Source organism: Salmo salar, chromosome 23, assembly GCF_965601325.2.
Source record: "Salmo salar chromosome 23, fSalSal1, whole genome shotgun sequence".
Lineage (NCBI taxonomy): Eukaryota > Metazoa > Chordata > Actinopteri > Salmoniformes > Salmonidae > Salmo > Salmo salar.
In genome coordinates this window covers 20,938,362-20,954,747 of record NC_138313.1, presented here as the reverse complement: position 1 = coordinate 20,954,747, position 16,386 = coordinate 20,938,362, and the positions used below count along the sequence as shown (strand labels likewise).

The following is a 16,386-nucleotide window of genomic DNA, read 5'->3' as shown; positions in this document are numbered from 1 at the left end:
GAGATCCAGTAACTACCAATTGGATACCACAAAATTGGGGAGAAAAAGGGGTAAAAAAAAAAGTTTTATAAATAACAAAAGAATTTACATTTAAAAAAAGACAAATAACAATAATAAAAAGTTGGCTACATGTCCATTCTTGATACACACAGGAAACTGTTGAGTGTGGAAAACACAGCAGCGCTGCAGTTCTTGACACAATCAATCTGTTGCGCCTGGCACCTACTACCATACCCCGTTCAAAGGCACTTAAATATTTAGTCCAGCCCATTCACCCTCTCTGAATGGCACACATACACAATCCATGGATCAATTGTCTCAAGAATTAAAAATCCTTCTTTAACCTGTCTTCTCCCCTTCATCTACACTGATTAACGTGGATTTAACAGGTGACATCAATAAGGGACCATAGCTTTCACCTGGATTCACCTGGTCAGCCTATGATAAGAGCAGGTGTTCCTAATGGTTTGTACACTCAGTGTATGCGTTTATGTGTGTGTGTTTTCTGACCGAAGCGTCCTCCCCAGACAGGACCCCAGGGTTCTTGCTCAGGTCCAGGTGCAGTAGAGAGTTGGAATACTCATCACTGGAGCACAGAGCCTGAGACAGAGACACCACACCTGAGACACACAGAGAGAGTGAGGGGGAAGCCATGAGAGATGCATTCAGCTAGCTAATGCAAATTTACCAAAGAGAGGGAAAAAAACCACTTCAGAACATTTTGAATTATGTGATTCTCACCTGCATCTGTCAGCAGAATCAGTCTGTGTGAACGTGTGCAGTATCATTCTTAATTCAATATTCAGTATTCAAACTCTCAATAAGTGTGGGAAGTAATAGAGAGCAGGTCGCCTGAAAGATGGTTACCATGGGGACACATCATAAATCTTGAAGCTGTTGTATAGTAGACACAAAACATGACAACACACTGAGCTGTTCAGGGGGGACTTACAGGGGGGACTTACAGGGGGTACAGAGGTTTACATCACCTCAGCTATAAATATAGCACGCATATGAAGCTGTTGCAGCTTCATAAAACCCAAATGTAGTCAAAGGTGTTCATTAACTGATTCTCCAGCTGACTGTCCCAGTCTGCTGAGTTACTGCCCTGTATTAATATCAGGGGACGCTGAGGGGATGAGTATGCTTCTGTAACATGGAGGGGGACAGGGAGATGGGGCCTTTCGCTCCGGGTGGGGCTGGTAGAGAGATTGAGAGATGGAAGGATGGAGAGATGAAGCAGTCCAAACCTTTGGAGTTAAGGGAGGTCTTGGAGAGGTTGAGGAGACGCAGTCCTTTGCTGAGACGACACACCTGCTGGATGAGGTTAGACACACCTACACCAAAAGAGAGAGACAGAGTGAGGAGAGATGTCACTAAAACAGAAATAGGCAAATATGTGAGTCTAACAGGAAATAAGGCATCTGCTTGGTACCTTGGTTGTCCAATGTGTTGTGTGCCAAGTTCAGAGAGTGGATGACAGAAGCAGGGTTCTCTGAGAGTGCAATTGACAGCTTCTGCGCAAAGTCACTGAAACATACACAATATACAATACACACATTTGGACGTAGACACAATGACACAAACAAACACTCTTTCTCTCGTTCTAATACTCTTCTTATTCATAAAGAAAGTGTAAGAGAGTTTTGTGAAGAAAGGAAAACTCACGATTTGAGACCAGCATTCTCCAGAGTGAGCTCTTCCAGACTGGAGGACTTACTGAGTGTATGCAAAACCTGCTCACTGACCTCTGACCCCTGAAATGAAAATGACCTTGTGTCATTACATGCTTATAACTTCTTTCAATTACCACTGAAACACAAGGAGAGACAGACAGAACAATACTTACTATGCGTAGGTCCTTACAGTATAGTTTGGTGAACCAGGTGTTGTATGCCATTGAGGCCACAATCACTGCCAAGTCCCTGTCACAAACACACAACAATAACTGTATCGAAACGGGTACATTTTATAATACTCTCGATATCAATTTAGCAACTGGATTTGTATAGGCTGCAGCAGCATTCATTTGATAGCGTCTGCTCTCTTTCTTTCTCTCCCTCTCCCATTCCCTCACCTGCTCTCCAGGTGGCTGAAGTCCACTAGGTTAAACTCCCTGTTGTCTTGAGAGTGATATATAGTGTCCACATCCTAGGAGCAAGATTACCCATGAGTCCACATGCTATAGAATATTACCCCCTCATTTGAAAAAGCAGTTTTCTTCTTCTTTTCGGCCTTCAACATTTTGTTGTTTCAACATTTTGTTGTGTTAGAGCCTGAATTAAAATTGGGATTAAATTGGGATGTTGTGTCACTGGCCTACACAAAATACCCCATAATGTCAAAGTGGAATAATGTTTTTATACATTTTTTTCTCATTAATCAAAAATGAAAAGCTGAAATGTCTTGAGTCAATAAGTAGGTAGCCTATTGGTAGCCTAGTGTTTAGAGCGTTGGGCCAGTAACCGAAAGGTTACTGGATCTAATCCCTGAGCTGACAAGGTAAAAATCAGTTGTTCTGCCCCTGAGCAAGGCAGGTAACCCACTGTTTAGAGGCGAAAGAAACGCACACCTATTTAGGCGAGGTGCTGGCTAGCGGAGTGGAACACTTCAAAAAATAAAGGAGAGCCGCACACTCTAGGAGCTCAGATGCAAAAATGTAATGTCCAACGTTTCGACAGACAACATGTCTTCATCAGGGTATAATGACAAACACTGTGGGGTGACTCGTTTATATAGTGTCAAAAGACACACACAGATGTCTGTAATCATGGCCAGGTGTGGCCTGATATCATTGGTTAATTCTCATATATTAAAATAGCATACAAAAAATATAAATGGATAGCGTACAATCATAGATACAATTTGGCTACATAAGCCTACAAACATTTACAACAGCAAAATCACAAAAATCACAAGAATGGCTTCAGATCAAAGTCTACGTTGAGACCGAAGGGAGCAAGAGTCTTTAAATTAAACATCCAGGCAGCCTCTCGTTTTAACAATAAATTGCCGAGGTCACCCCCTCTCCTAGGGAGGGTGACATGTTCGATGCCAATATAACGCAGAGACGCAATCGAGTGGTTTTCTTCCAAAAAGTGGGCTGCAACTGGGTAAGTCAAGTTTTTGTACCTAATGGTACGTACTTTTAAATCGCGCTTTGTTTCACCCACATCATTTTTACCACAAGGATATATAAGATAAATAACTGCCTTTGTGGAGCACATGATAACACCTTTGATTGGGATCTGTTTCCCTGTTTGGGGGGGTTTGAAGGATCTACATTTATAAGTGCCATTGCATTGAGCACAGCCATTACACTTGTTGTTTCCATCCAGTAGGGGTGCAAATACACGTTGTGCAGGGATATCTTGGGGTGGTAAATCAGAGTTTACCAATTGATCTCTGAGTTTTCTGCCCCGCGAGAATACGACCAAGGGAAGGTCCAAAAACACATTACCGATACTATCATCAGATCTCATAATGTGCCCCAAAAAATATTTATTTTTTTGCATCTGAGCTCCTAGAGTGTGCGGCTCTCCTTTATTTTTTTAAGTTAACCCACTGTTCCCTGGGCACCGAAGACGTGGATGTTGATTATGGCAGCCCCCCCGCACCTCTATGATTCAGAGGGGTTGGGTTAAATGTGGAAGACACATTTCAGTTGAATGCATTCAGTTGTACAACTGACTAGGTATCCCCTATTCAATCCCTTTGTTATGGAAAGCCTAAATAAGTTCACGAGTAAGAATGTGCTTAAGAAATCACATAATAGTTTGCATGGACTCACTCTCTCACTCTGTATGCAATAATAGTGTTTAACATGACTACCTCATCTCTGTACCCCAAACATACAATTATTTGTAAGGTACCTCAATCTAGCAGTGAATTTTAAACACAGATTCAATCACAAAGATCAGCAAGGTTTTCCAATGCCTCACAAAGAAGGGCACCTATTTGGAGATGGATAAAAAAAAGCAGACATTGAATATCCATTTGAGCATGGTGAAGTTATTAATTACACGTTGGATGGTGTATCAATACACCAAGTCACTATAAAGACACAGGCATCCTTCCTAACTCAGGATTCAACCATGAAGCAAGTGGTGACTTTAAAACAGTTACAGAGTTTAATGGCTGTGATAGGAGAAAACTGAAAACATGCATCCTGTTTGCAATAAGGCAGTAAAGTAAAACTGCAATTAATTGGCAAAAAAATTCACTTTATGTCCTAAATAAAAAGAGCTATGTTTGGGGCAAATCCATCACAACCATCTCTGAGTTGCACTTTTTCAAGCATGGTGGTGGCTGCAAATGTTATGGTTATGCTTGTCATCGGAAATGACTAGATAGTTTTTAAGATAAATAGAAATGGAATAGAGCTAAGCACAGGCAAAATCCTAGAGGACAACCTGGTTCAGTCTGCTTTCACTGGGAGACAAATTTACCTTTCAGCAGGACAATAACCTACAACACAAGGTCAAATATACACTGGAGTAGCTTACCAAGATGACATTGAATGTGCCTTAGTGGCCGAGTTACAGTTTTGACTTAAATCAGCTTGAAAATCTAAGGCAAGACTTGAAAATGGTTATCTAGCAATGATCAACTACCAACTTGACAGAGCTTGAATAATTTTTTTAAGAATAATCCAGGTGTGCAAAGCTGTGAGAGACTTACCCAGAAAGACTCACAGTTGTAATCGCTTCCAAAGGTGATTCTAACATGCATTGACTCAGAAGTGTGAATACTTACGTAAATTACATATTTATGCATTTCATTTTCAATATTTTTCAAACATTTCTTTTCTCACTTTGTCATTATAGGGTATTGTGTGTAGATGGGTTACAAAATATTTAATCAATTTTGAATTCAGGCTGTAACACAACGAAATGTGGAATAAGTCAAGTGGTATGAATACTTTGTGAAAGCACTATAACAGTCCAGTGCACTAACACACAACAGGCCTACTCTCATAGCTCTTACCCACTGCACTTCCTCCTTGCAGCTGATTCCATTGTAGTCACACAGGGCAGCGTAGGTCTCGGAAAACCCTCCTGAGACGGACAGAGAGAAAGAAAAATAGATGATGGTGAGAGAGGAGGGTTTTAACCTTTTACTGCATTGGGCTAAATAGGGGTCACACAGAGTGTTTCTTGGTAGTCTTAAACAAATCTACTCTGAAAGAAAAGTATACACCTCACACACATTGTTATTGGCTTAACAAAAGAAGACACCTGTACCATGTCAGATATAGAGTTGAAATGCATTCCATTTTGAGTTTGCATCCCACTATTACACTTTATATACTGTACATCAAAGAAACTGACTTGAAATATAACAAAACCAGTACCAATTTTCTACATTGTAGAATAATAGTGAAGACATCAAAACTATGAAATAACACATATGGAATCATGTAGTAACCAAAAAAAGTGTTAAACAAATCAAAATATATTTGAGATTTGAGATTCTTCAAAGTAGTCACCCTTTGCTTTGATGACAGCTTTACCAGCTTCATGGGGTAGGCACCTGAAATGCATTTCAATTAGGTGTGCGTTTGAGCCAATCAGTTGTGTTTTGACAAGGTAGGGGTGGTATACAGAAGATAGCCCTATTTGGTAAGAGACCAAGTCCATATTATGGCAAGAACAGCTCAAATAAGCAAAGAGAAACAACAGTCCATCATTCATTTAAGACATGAAGGTCAGTCAATACGGAACATTTCAAGTTTCTTCAAGTGCAGTCGCAAAAACCACCAAGCGCTGTGATGAAACTGGCTCTCATGAGGACCCCCACCAGAAAGGTAGACCCAGAGTTACCTCTGCCGCAGACGATAAGTTCATTAGAGTTACCAGCCTCAGAAATTGCAGCCCAAATAAATGCTTCACAGAATTCAAGTAACAGACACATCTTAACATTAACTGTTCAGAGGAGACTGTGTGAATCAGGCCTTCATGGTCGAATTCCTGCAAAGAAACTACTACTTAAGGACACCAATAAGAAGAAGAGACTTGCTTGGGCCAAGAAACACGAGCAATGGACATTAGACTGGTGGAAGTCTGTCCTTTGGTCTGATGAGTCCAAATTGGAGATTTTTGGTTCCAACCGCCATGCATTTGTGAGATGCAGAGTAGGTGAACGGATGATCTCCGCATGTGTGGTTCCCACCGTGAAGCATGGAGGAGGAGGTGTGATTGTGTGGGGCTTCTTTGCTGGTGACACTGTCTGTGATTTATTTAGAATTCAAGGCACACTTACAGTGGTTCCTCAATTAAAAGTTTTGAGATTATGCCACGAGATTTAGAGGTAATTTGTGGTATAGTACGTTACCCTGCATCAGTGCTTCATTGCTCCAAACCACCGCAAGGGGGAGTTAGAGCACTGATTATGCTTTTGGGTCCCAAGGCCTAATGTGTCTCTACCTGACAATGAATGGGCGATTTAAACCAAATAGAAACTGATAATTGTGCACGACTTCAAATTTGAATTTCAATTAACTGAATGATGAGGATGAAGGTATACTGCAGTATGACGCAACTTTTACAGGAAGAACCACTGTCACCAGCATGGCTACCACAGCATTCTGCAGCGATACGCCATCCCATCTGGTTTGCGCTTAGTGGGACTATCATTTGTTTTTCAACAGGACAATGACCCAACACACCTCCAGGCTATGTAAGGTCCAAGATTAGAGTGATGGTGTCAGGCCCTGACCTGAGAGAGACGGTTTATTTCTCTATTTTGTTAGGTCAGGGTGTGGGGTGGGCATTCTATGTTTTGTATTTCTTTGTTTTGGGCCGAGTATGGTTCCTAATCAGAGGCAGCTGTCTATCGTTGTCTCTGATTAGGAATCATACTTAGGCAGCCTTTTCCCACCTGTGTTTGTGGGTAGTTGTTTTCTGTTTAGTTTTCTGTACCTGACAGAACTGTTGGCTTGTTTTCGTTTTGTTATTTTGTTCAAGTGTTTCATAGTGGAATAAAATCATGAGCACTCAACACGCTGCACCTTGGTCCCCTCATTACGACAGCCGTTACAGATGGAGTGCTGCATCAGATCACCTGGTCTCCACAATCACCTGACCTCAACCCAATTGAGATGGTTTGGGATGAGTTGGACCGCAGAGTGAAGGAAAAGCAGCCAACAAGTGCTCAGCATATATGGGAACTCCTTCAAGACTGTTGGAAAAGCATTCCAGGTGAAGCTGGTTGAGGGAATGCCAAAAGTGTGCAAAGCTGTCATCAAGGCAAAGGTTGACTACTTTGAAAAATCTAAAATCTAAAATATATTTTGATTTGTTTAAAAGTTTTTTGGTTACTATATGATTCCATATATGTTATTTCATAGTTTTGATGTCTTCACTATTATTCTACAATGTAGAAAATAGCAAAAATAAAGAAAAACCCTTGAATGAGTAGGTGTGTCCAAACTTTTGACTGGTACTGTAGAAACACTGGATATTCAGCGTTTAAAAAAAACAATATGTTTATTAATTATGAAATGATTCAAAATATTAACAACATTCCACCCATGAGGCCACTAGGAAGCGATTTGGTTATTTGACTGCTGGACAGGGGTACAGAGCAGGTGTTTATTTCACTGAGAGAGAGAAAATAGAGATGACAAGCAGTGCAATTACCCTACGTTTACAATGTCTGTGTAAAAAGCTAAGAATTAACTTGAAAATATGTACGGAATATGTACGGCATGCAGTGCAGTGGGGTTCTTTATCCATTTGTCACTTAATAAGGACCTGCTTTCAGCCTCTCGTTTCAATCTACTCAACAATTTCCTGTCTGTCAATCATCAACTAGAATCGGTCTCTTATGCAGTCTGTATATGTGTGTCCGTCTGTCTTCCTGCCTGTCTGTGCGTTTCTTACCACAGGCCCTCTGGGTTTCCACAGATGTCTCTGAGCTGGGGGAGTACTTCCTGCTTCCCTCAGAAAGGTCACTGTCTGAATGACAGATGGAGGGACTGAGAGAGAGATGGGACAAGTTTCAGAAGGGACATAATAGCTAACATTATTTATAATTTGTCTGGGTTTCAAAGCTGTCAGGTACAGGAGTCTATGCTGCCTGAAAATGGACACTTACGAGAAAACAGAGTTGTTGAATATTCTGGACAGGGCAAAGTTAACGTGGCTGACCACATGACTGAGGTGGTCACGTGACTGAAGCCTCAGGGAATAAGTGGACTTGTCCAAGTCTATGACGACCTGCATAGGAAAACAACAACAACATCGTTTCAATGAACAGAGTGATAGACTTGTGATTTTCGGCATGATGCCCGATAACTAACAGTTAATTGCAGTAAATATCCAAGCAGAGACCCAATTGCTGTAGCTCTACTTACATGAATTAAGATCCTCATACAGTATCTCCATATTGTAGATTAGATTAACTGATTTGATTGATTGCTCAGATGTTGAGATGATGTTGCTAATAGGCCTACTCCATTATAAATCTGTTCAAACAACTAATCCGTTCAGATAAAAGAGGCCACATGGACGATGCACCAACATGGCCATTCAAAACCTCAGTTAATCTGGCATATGTTACTCGCCTGAAACTCTGGGTGACTGTTCATGGCTCGGATCTCCAAGAAGTTAAATGTCACCTCAATCTGTAATAAAATGCACATCTGTTAACATAATGCTGAGAGTTTGGTGTATGGTAAACAGTACCTAATGACATAGTGGTCATGATGGCTACCTTTGTCGGAACCTTGGCTGTCAGGAAATAGAGTCTCCATGTTGTGAGGACCTGAGTCAGACGGAGAAACATTAACAAATTACATCCATACTGAGCAAAAGTTCACTGCACATCCAATGCTCTCATGGGTTGCCATGGTAACGAAGAGGGTGAAATGAGGAGTACTCTCTGTATTCACCTATCGATCTGGGCAGGAATCTTTTCTGCCACAGCGTTATGCTTTGATGGGCTATGCTGTATACCGGGGATGATTGCCTTCTCAGGATGTGTATTAAGATGGTTTATAGAAATGGACACAACAATAATAGTTCCGTAGGGAAGTGATTTAAAAGCACCCACATTCACCCGCCTGCCCGCATACACACACACACCCACGTGTACTGTACACGTACTCACACACATACAATCACCTTCGGCTACAAACACAATCTCTATATACCCTGTTCTCATGCGCCTGTCTCCATCTTTTAGAGGAGAGCGAAGAACATTTTGTAAATATTGCTACAGCACAGTTTATACTTTGTTTTGAAACCGGATAGACAAACAGCAAATATGTTTCAGTTGCTCTCTCCCTCCCTCTCTCTGACTCGTCCTCTGCTCTTTTTTTTCTGCTCCTTCGCTCCTGATCATTTGCTCCATCATCTCTGATGCCCCCTTTAAACATCTCCCCGAGGAGGGATGGAGGAACATTTTTCTCTTCTGCCTTTCTCTCTCCAGCTATCTTTCTCCGCCTCTCTCTCTCACTCTCTCTCATTCAATCTCTCTCTAGAAACACTAACTAGTACAGTATGCCTTCTTAATAAAATGCAGCAATTTAATTGTGGCTATCCCTCTCTTTTGCATTTCGGGGAGAGAGGTGCTTGGTTCTACTCATCAGAGCCAAACACTTGCCGGCAGCCACAACACCCACACGCAACAACAGCAAACCACAACGATAGTATCTGAAGTTACAGAGAGAGAGAGACTCCTGCATTCCACCACTTCAAAGACACTGTCTGAAGGAGTTAATTACAACATGGGGATTGTATCACATTAACGTGATGAGTTAGGGGGGGGGGGGGGGGGGGGGTATACTGGGTAGGAGGTGGCAGTGGATACAGTGTGTTAGTACTGTACCATATGAGTATATAGAAGTAAATCATGCTGATGGTGCGCAGGAGAGAAGGGGAGACAGTTCCCCCCCCCGGGAGAGAAGTCATTATCAAAGTCTTCCTGATCAAAGAGACACGCTGCACACATCATATCATTATGTGTCTGTTTCTGGAGAAGAGATGATGCCTGTCTTTTCTTATTGGCTTGATAAAGGGGGTAAGGCAACTGTTAGACATGAATAAGGTACTTCCAGTACCTGGTTAAATAATTCACAAGCAAGGAAACCAAAGCCTCATTTAAAGTACATGACATGGCCTCAAGCAAACCTGATGGGAGAGGAAGACAAACAATGAAAGAAGAACCTACCAGCCTGAACTTGAACCTACCTTAAAACATTAACCCTCGCTCAGGCTTCATCAGCAAGCCCTACTCTTAACCCAAACCCTTCCCCAAGCTTTACCTTGAACGCTTAAATCCTACTAACCCTCTCCTCAGCCTTAATCTACGCACCACAGAGACCAGAATTCCAGACAGATACCCTACTCTAGTTCAGAGTAAAAAAGGAACCATTTAGCAGAGAGAGATTGGACAGCGAGGATTTAATGGATAACATTGTCCTGGCAGAGAGACATAGTCCCTGAATATCAATGGGTGCACATTGCAAAACTCTTCCAACTCGCCCTATAATGAATCATTAAGCAGTCATCGAGGGAACGACTCCCTGCCAAGGCCTAGTCTGCCCAGCTGGGGGTGTGAGCCCATTACCTCATCAGCTGGTAGTTTTCAGGAGCACAAAAACATGAAAACATTTCAATGCAGTTTTATGTGGAATTGTTAGTACAGTCTCAGTTATTTGGTTGTTCTATTTCTTATACTTTTGCCTGTTTTCTGTACTTACATAGGTTGGGATCTATACACTTAAGAGCTCACTTGCCCAGATTTAGTCCTATAAGCTGGCAGGGCTGCAGCTCCTCTATTGAAGATGAAATCTTCAATAGAGGAGCTGCAGCCCCATAAGTTGCCCCATATTCTCTGATGAAAGCACCCCAGTATCAAAGGCAGAGGTCCGCCCGCGCCTGGCACTGCCTCCACCACCAGGGTCTCACAGAGACAGAGCCTCAAACAGGTCCCTCCCCAAGCTGATGCTCTTACAGACCTCTGTGTCCTACATTGTCCCACCACAATGCACAGACAGGCACAGCCGGTGTGGGGAAGCAGCAGCATATCAACTCAATATATTCATGGCATGTGGCCAGTCTGGCCATAGCTTGTGTTCAGTCTGTAACTGACCATAGTGACTAATTGCACTTCAATACTGCCTATGTTGCATCATGTCTCTCCTAAACCAAGCATCAGGTTTCCATCCGATGTCTTGTGGAGGAATCCTCCACTGCATCAGACTTGTATTGACGTAGTGAGGGACGGAGTAGTACTGTGTGTGGACGGCCTAGAGAACTCCTCTATATCAATAGATCAACAACGATCTATGGGAATACCACCCACCCCGCAGCCAGCGCATCAATATAGCAAATGTTGTTTTCACCAGACGAAGTTCTTCAGATAAAACAGTACTCACCAGTATCCGGTCCTCTGACTTGCCATTTTTGGTGTCAAGCTTAATGCCGCGTATAAACTTGATGGATGACTTGTCAACAATCTTCCTGATACTCTCTGTAAATAGAAAACCCTCCCCCATGGTCAGATACACACTAATACACGCAACACACGAAGCAAACATTTCACACACACAAATGACACACATCAGCCAAGTATACAGTACATCAGAACTGTGAAAGAGATAAGCTTGACATTTGCGTGTACAGCCGTTTGGCCATACAACTGAAGACAGACCAACCGTGTCATTAAAAACTTACATCTGGCATTTCATAAACAGAGGGAGATTATCAGAGGATAAAACCATTGAGTCTCCAAAACCGTTGGATCTTACACTAAAAAGTAAATAACAGTACTGTTTTCCATGGCAGGCGCACAGAAATTGCCCAATAAAACAAGGATATGTGAGCGAGGACAGAATGAAGCCATAAAATAGAGAGCATTTTTTTTTATATATGGAAGCCAGAGCTGGAATACAGTACTTGAGGCTGGTGAGACTGGATCGAGACAAAAAACTGCCTGTTTTTTTTCTTCTCCTGTTTGTTGTTGTATTTGTTCCATTACTATCTCTTCATTGTCTTGTATAATGCATACTACAAGCACTTTTGGCTTTTCATTATTGCTCATCTAATAATCCAAATAAACCATCAAACATCTTTTTATTATTAATTGTGTGTTTCATAGGCGAAAACCTGCAATCGCATTCACTCTGTTATTGATGATTCAGAATACATTGCCAATTTTTTCTTCCCACACAAGCTACCTTATGTGCACAACATGACTACTACCAGCAACCACATGGATCCTCTCTGCTCAAGTGAGTCTCAGTCACCGAGGCATTGATGTCACATAGAATCCCAGTCAGAGGTGTGACCCCCCCCCCCCCCCCCCCCACCTGCCAGACACCTGCAGATAACCTGGCTTGGCCTGAGGACATCCCCTCACAGACAGACAGGCACACTGACATAGAGAGTCACCATCAGAGAGACAGGGGCGAGGCTAAAGAGGAGGACACGAGGAGAAGGTGAGATGGTGAGATGGTGAAAGGTATTAGATTATGGATAACCAACCATCCAAAGCCCTGAATGTGCTGTACTTCACTTGTGACTAATGCATGGTCAAATAAGAGAATGCTGCTGAGTCTGATTGTTCTGACAGGATCGTTAGAGTAATGTTCTGATGATGATGATGAAGAAGATGATGATCTGAACACCATGATGACTGTTTAAACATAGATGGTGTTTTTGCTCTGGCCACCTGGAGCCTGCTGCTATATAACTGTCTATCTGAGGCAGAGTGAAGTGGCTGGCAGGTAGGTGAGTGGATTGAAAGGCAGGGATTCCACTGAATTAATTATCACAGTGTGGTTAATAGAGCCATTAGGAATAATTATCGCAGCAGAGACTCCCTGCAAACGCGAGCATGTGTGTGTGGTGTTGGTTAGAGGGTGAGAGAATATGTGTGTGTAGCTAGGTAGGCCAAAGCGTGTGTGTGATGTAGGTGTGAGCGTGCGTGAGCGTGTGTGTGTGGCCTGATGGTGTGAGTTTTTGAGACGTAAGCTTGTGTCAACTCAATGGCAGCCTCATCATCTGAGAATTCTACTAATGAGAAGTGTAGCATACAGTGTCCATGTCTGGCTTGTCAATAAAGGAAAGTGAAGAATACATGCAAATTGTTGGCAAGAAAATGCATACTGCTCCCCCTCGTTATCTTTCACAATCACTCACTCACACACTCTATCTCTCGCTCTCTCTCTGTCACTCACTCACACACACACACACACAGCAGACAAAGAAAGACCATGCTCACTGCCAACACGCTGAGAGGGTAACAATTCCTATTCTTACAACCTGGCATGAATTTCTGAATGCAGATCACACCATAAGCGACTAAACCCACGCGTGATGCACACGATGATTTTCACAACGCCCCTTTTCCTATGGCCCAGGCCTGGGGATTTTACATGATCTGCCTGCTGTGCTTTTATCCTAAATCCCGTGCAAGCAGGATGTCTTTGCTTTACATAATTGTCGAACTTTAAATGCTCAAATAATGCAAAGCACGTTTAGCCTAGATGATGACATATAAAGAATGACACACAAAGCTTGGTGGCACTAGCATATATGAAAGAGGTGTTGCTTATAAACCCCCCAATGCGCCTGTTCAGTCGCAGACTGGGAAAAGCCAGAATCCGTACACGTTACAGATGATGATGATCGAGATAATGGGAATAGGAATAATGTTGAAATGTTTCCCTACCTGTAATATCCCTGCTCACGCTGACGAAACAAGAGGCTGTTATGTCTTTAGATGCCATGTCTCTTCTTCCTCTATCGCCGCCCCTTTTCCTTTCGCAATAATGGACCGAACGGATTGCTTCTCTCGGAAGCATACCACCATCTGACTGCTGCTAAACCCGCTCTCAGAGAATAGTTTAATGTGCCAACGTGAGAGAGCGCGCAGCGGTGGAAGGGAGGAGGAGAGTTGGAAAGAGACAATTGAAAGAATAGGACATACAGTGGGCTATAAGATTTGGTGGTATCAGAAATGATTGGAACTGTGAAACTAACACTGATCAATAGATGATGAGGAGGATAGTGATGCTACTGATAGAAAAAGCGGTGACACGTTTCAACACAATTATGCTACGGATGGAACACTGTAGTGGTTATAGATGGCTTCCAAATCAGAGGTTGCTGTATGTTATGGGGACGCTATTTTCAAGCCACTTAGATACAAGTGGATTTTCGTAGCAGGTTAGGAGAACATTTTTGCTAACCCTAACGCTTTCCTAACCTTGACCTCAGTCTCCTAACCTGCTACATGAATTAAACTAACCTGCTAGAAAAAGTCATTTCGGGATCGAAGAGGGGTGAAAAGAGTGCTTCCCGTATGTTATTCCAACACCTCCGGGACGGCGGGACCATACCATAGCATAGATATTAAGGGACCACACACACACCACACACACCAAAATGGTGGACGCGGCATAGGGTCAGCCGCAGTGGAGCGCCCCTGGAACAGTTTAGGGGTTAAGTGTCTTGCACAACGGTAGTGGATGTTACTAATAATCTTTAGCTATTTTAGTCCTGGCCCCAGAACATGGATTAAACGTCCCCCAAAATCTATCTGACATGACCCATTGTCACTTTTAAAGACACACTTTGACATCTAATATTAAACTCAACCTAACTAAATCTAATAGTTTGTGTGTTTGTATCTTTGTATGCTTGTATGACACACTTTGACATCTAAGATTTTAAACACCTGCCAACAAAATGTAATATATTTAGAATTTATATTTGTATGTTTGTTTATCTCCTGATCTTGACAAAACAACTTTTGTTATGTAATAATCATGAGAAAATTGTCTTTTGATCTCAACAAAACAACTCAAAACAACTTGTGATCATAAAGTGGGAATAATTGTTTTAGTCATATGTCCTCTGGACTTCCTTAGTGGAAGCTCCAGTGCATCTATAATTTTCTCCTGATTATTACATAACAAAAGTTGTTTTGTCAAGATCAGGAGATAAACAAACATACACATATAAATTCAAAATATATGACATTTTGTTAGCAGGTGTTTAATCTTAGATGTCAAAGTGTGTCATACAAGCATCTCAGTACTTTTCTGTTTTCAGCCTTACTCAGTGAGTCAATTGGACTGTAGGAGTCTGTATACAGGGCAGCCACTCCGGATAGATATAATTCATTTCCTCTCCTTCACTGTCATTCTGGGTGAGCTCCTCAACATTTTCATTCCCTCATTGAATGATTATAATTATGATTAGTTCATATAAATCTCAATGATCAAATATAGTAATATAATGTGCATGATGCTATAACCCTGTCTTAATTTGAAATGAGGACCTAATTGCAGTAACTCATCATTTTGTTTTAGACTTTGTAATCATTTTGAAAGATTTTTATTGTCATTTTGTTTGATAATTGTTTGAATATGTTTATTGTAGCCTATTTGGTTGACACTGGGGCTCTCACATTGTATCTTTATGTAATGTGAGGAGAACGGGGTAAGATGCTGCTCTAGAGAGTAATATAGTAATATAGTAATATATTGGTGTATTTGAGTGCAGTGTTTTATCTAGACTATCTGCCCACTAAAGCCCCAGTGCATCTATATACACTATCTACTCCTGTATTATTCATGCCCTAAGCTCCATGACCATGACTGGTGGTTGAGTGGAGTTGCTGTGAAGGGAAGGATCAGAAATGGCTGGAGCGCGTCTCTCTCCAGTGCCGCAACCCCATGGCTCTTCAGAGGGTGGTGCAGTCAGCCCAACGCATCACCGGGGTCACACTGCCAGCCCTCCAGGACATCTACAGCACCCGGTGTCACAGTAAGGCCAAGAAGATCATCAAGGACCTCAGCCACCCGAGCCACGCCCTGTTCACCCTGCTACCATCTAGCAGACGGAGACAGTACAGGTGTATCAAAGCCGGGACAGAGAGACTGAAAAACAGCTTCTATCTCCAGGCCATCAGACTGTTGAACAAACATCACTAGCCGGCCACTGTCCGGTAGCCTGCCCTGAACTTGAATCACTGTTACTAGCCGGCTACCACCCGGTACTCCACCCTGTACCTTAGGTTCTGCTGCCCCATGTACAGTATAGAGACATTGTACACTGGTCACTTTAACAGTGTTTGCATACTGTTTAACCCACTTTATACACTACCGTTCAAGAGTTTGGGGTCACTTAGAAATGTCCTTGTTTTTGAAAGAAAAGCACATTTTTTGTCCATTAAAATAACATCAAATTGATCCGAAAACAATGTAGACATTGTTAATTTTGTAAATGACTATTGTAGCTGGAAATGGCAGATTTTTTTATGGAATATCAACATAAGCGTACAGAGGCCCATTATCTGCAACCTTCACTCCTGTGTTCCAATGCCATGTTGTGTCAGCTAATACAAGAAGGCCAGCATCACGGAGTCGCC

At 42.1% G+C, this 16,386-nt stretch overlaps 1 protein-coding gene across 1 annotated transcript in view; it reads right to left on the bottom strand.

Moving 5' to 3' along the window:
• Nucleotides 1-13,836, bottom strand: part of LOC106584134 (capping protein, Arp2/3 and myosin-I linker protein 3) — a 52,141-nt gene extending 38,305 nt beyond the window's left edge. Inside the window, exons 1-13 of the mRNA XM_082967950.1 lie at nucleotides 13,681-13,836; nucleotides 11,384-11,478; nucleotides 8,716-8,766; nucleotides 8,567-8,626; nucleotides 8,098-8,219; nucleotides 7,884-7,978; nucleotides 4,987-5,057; nucleotides 2,078-2,151; nucleotides 1,850-1,925; nucleotides 1,669-1,757; nucleotides 1,436-1,530; nucleotides 1,251-1,337; nucleotides 511-620 (exon numbers count right to left, since the gene is read on the bottom strand). Of these exons, the coding sequence (XP_082824076.1) occupies nucleotides 511-620; nucleotides 1,251-1,337; nucleotides 1,436-1,530; nucleotides 1,669-1,757; nucleotides 1,850-1,925; nucleotides 2,078-2,151; nucleotides 4,987-5,057; nucleotides 7,884-7,978; nucleotides 8,098-8,219; nucleotides 8,567-8,626; nucleotides 8,716-8,766; nucleotides 11,384-11,478; nucleotides 13,681-13,813 (1,158 nt within the window). The 5' untranslated portion in view covers nucleotides 13,814-13,836. The remainder of the gene's footprint in view (nucleotides 1-510; nucleotides 621-1,250; nucleotides 1,338-1,435; nucleotides 1,531-1,668; nucleotides 1,758-1,849; nucleotides 1,926-2,077; nucleotides 2,152-4,986; nucleotides 5,058-7,883; nucleotides 7,979-8,097; nucleotides 8,220-8,566; nucleotides 8,627-8,715; nucleotides 8,767-11,383; nucleotides 11,479-13,680) is intronic.
• Nucleotides 13,837-16,386: the final 2,550 nt, after the last annotated feature.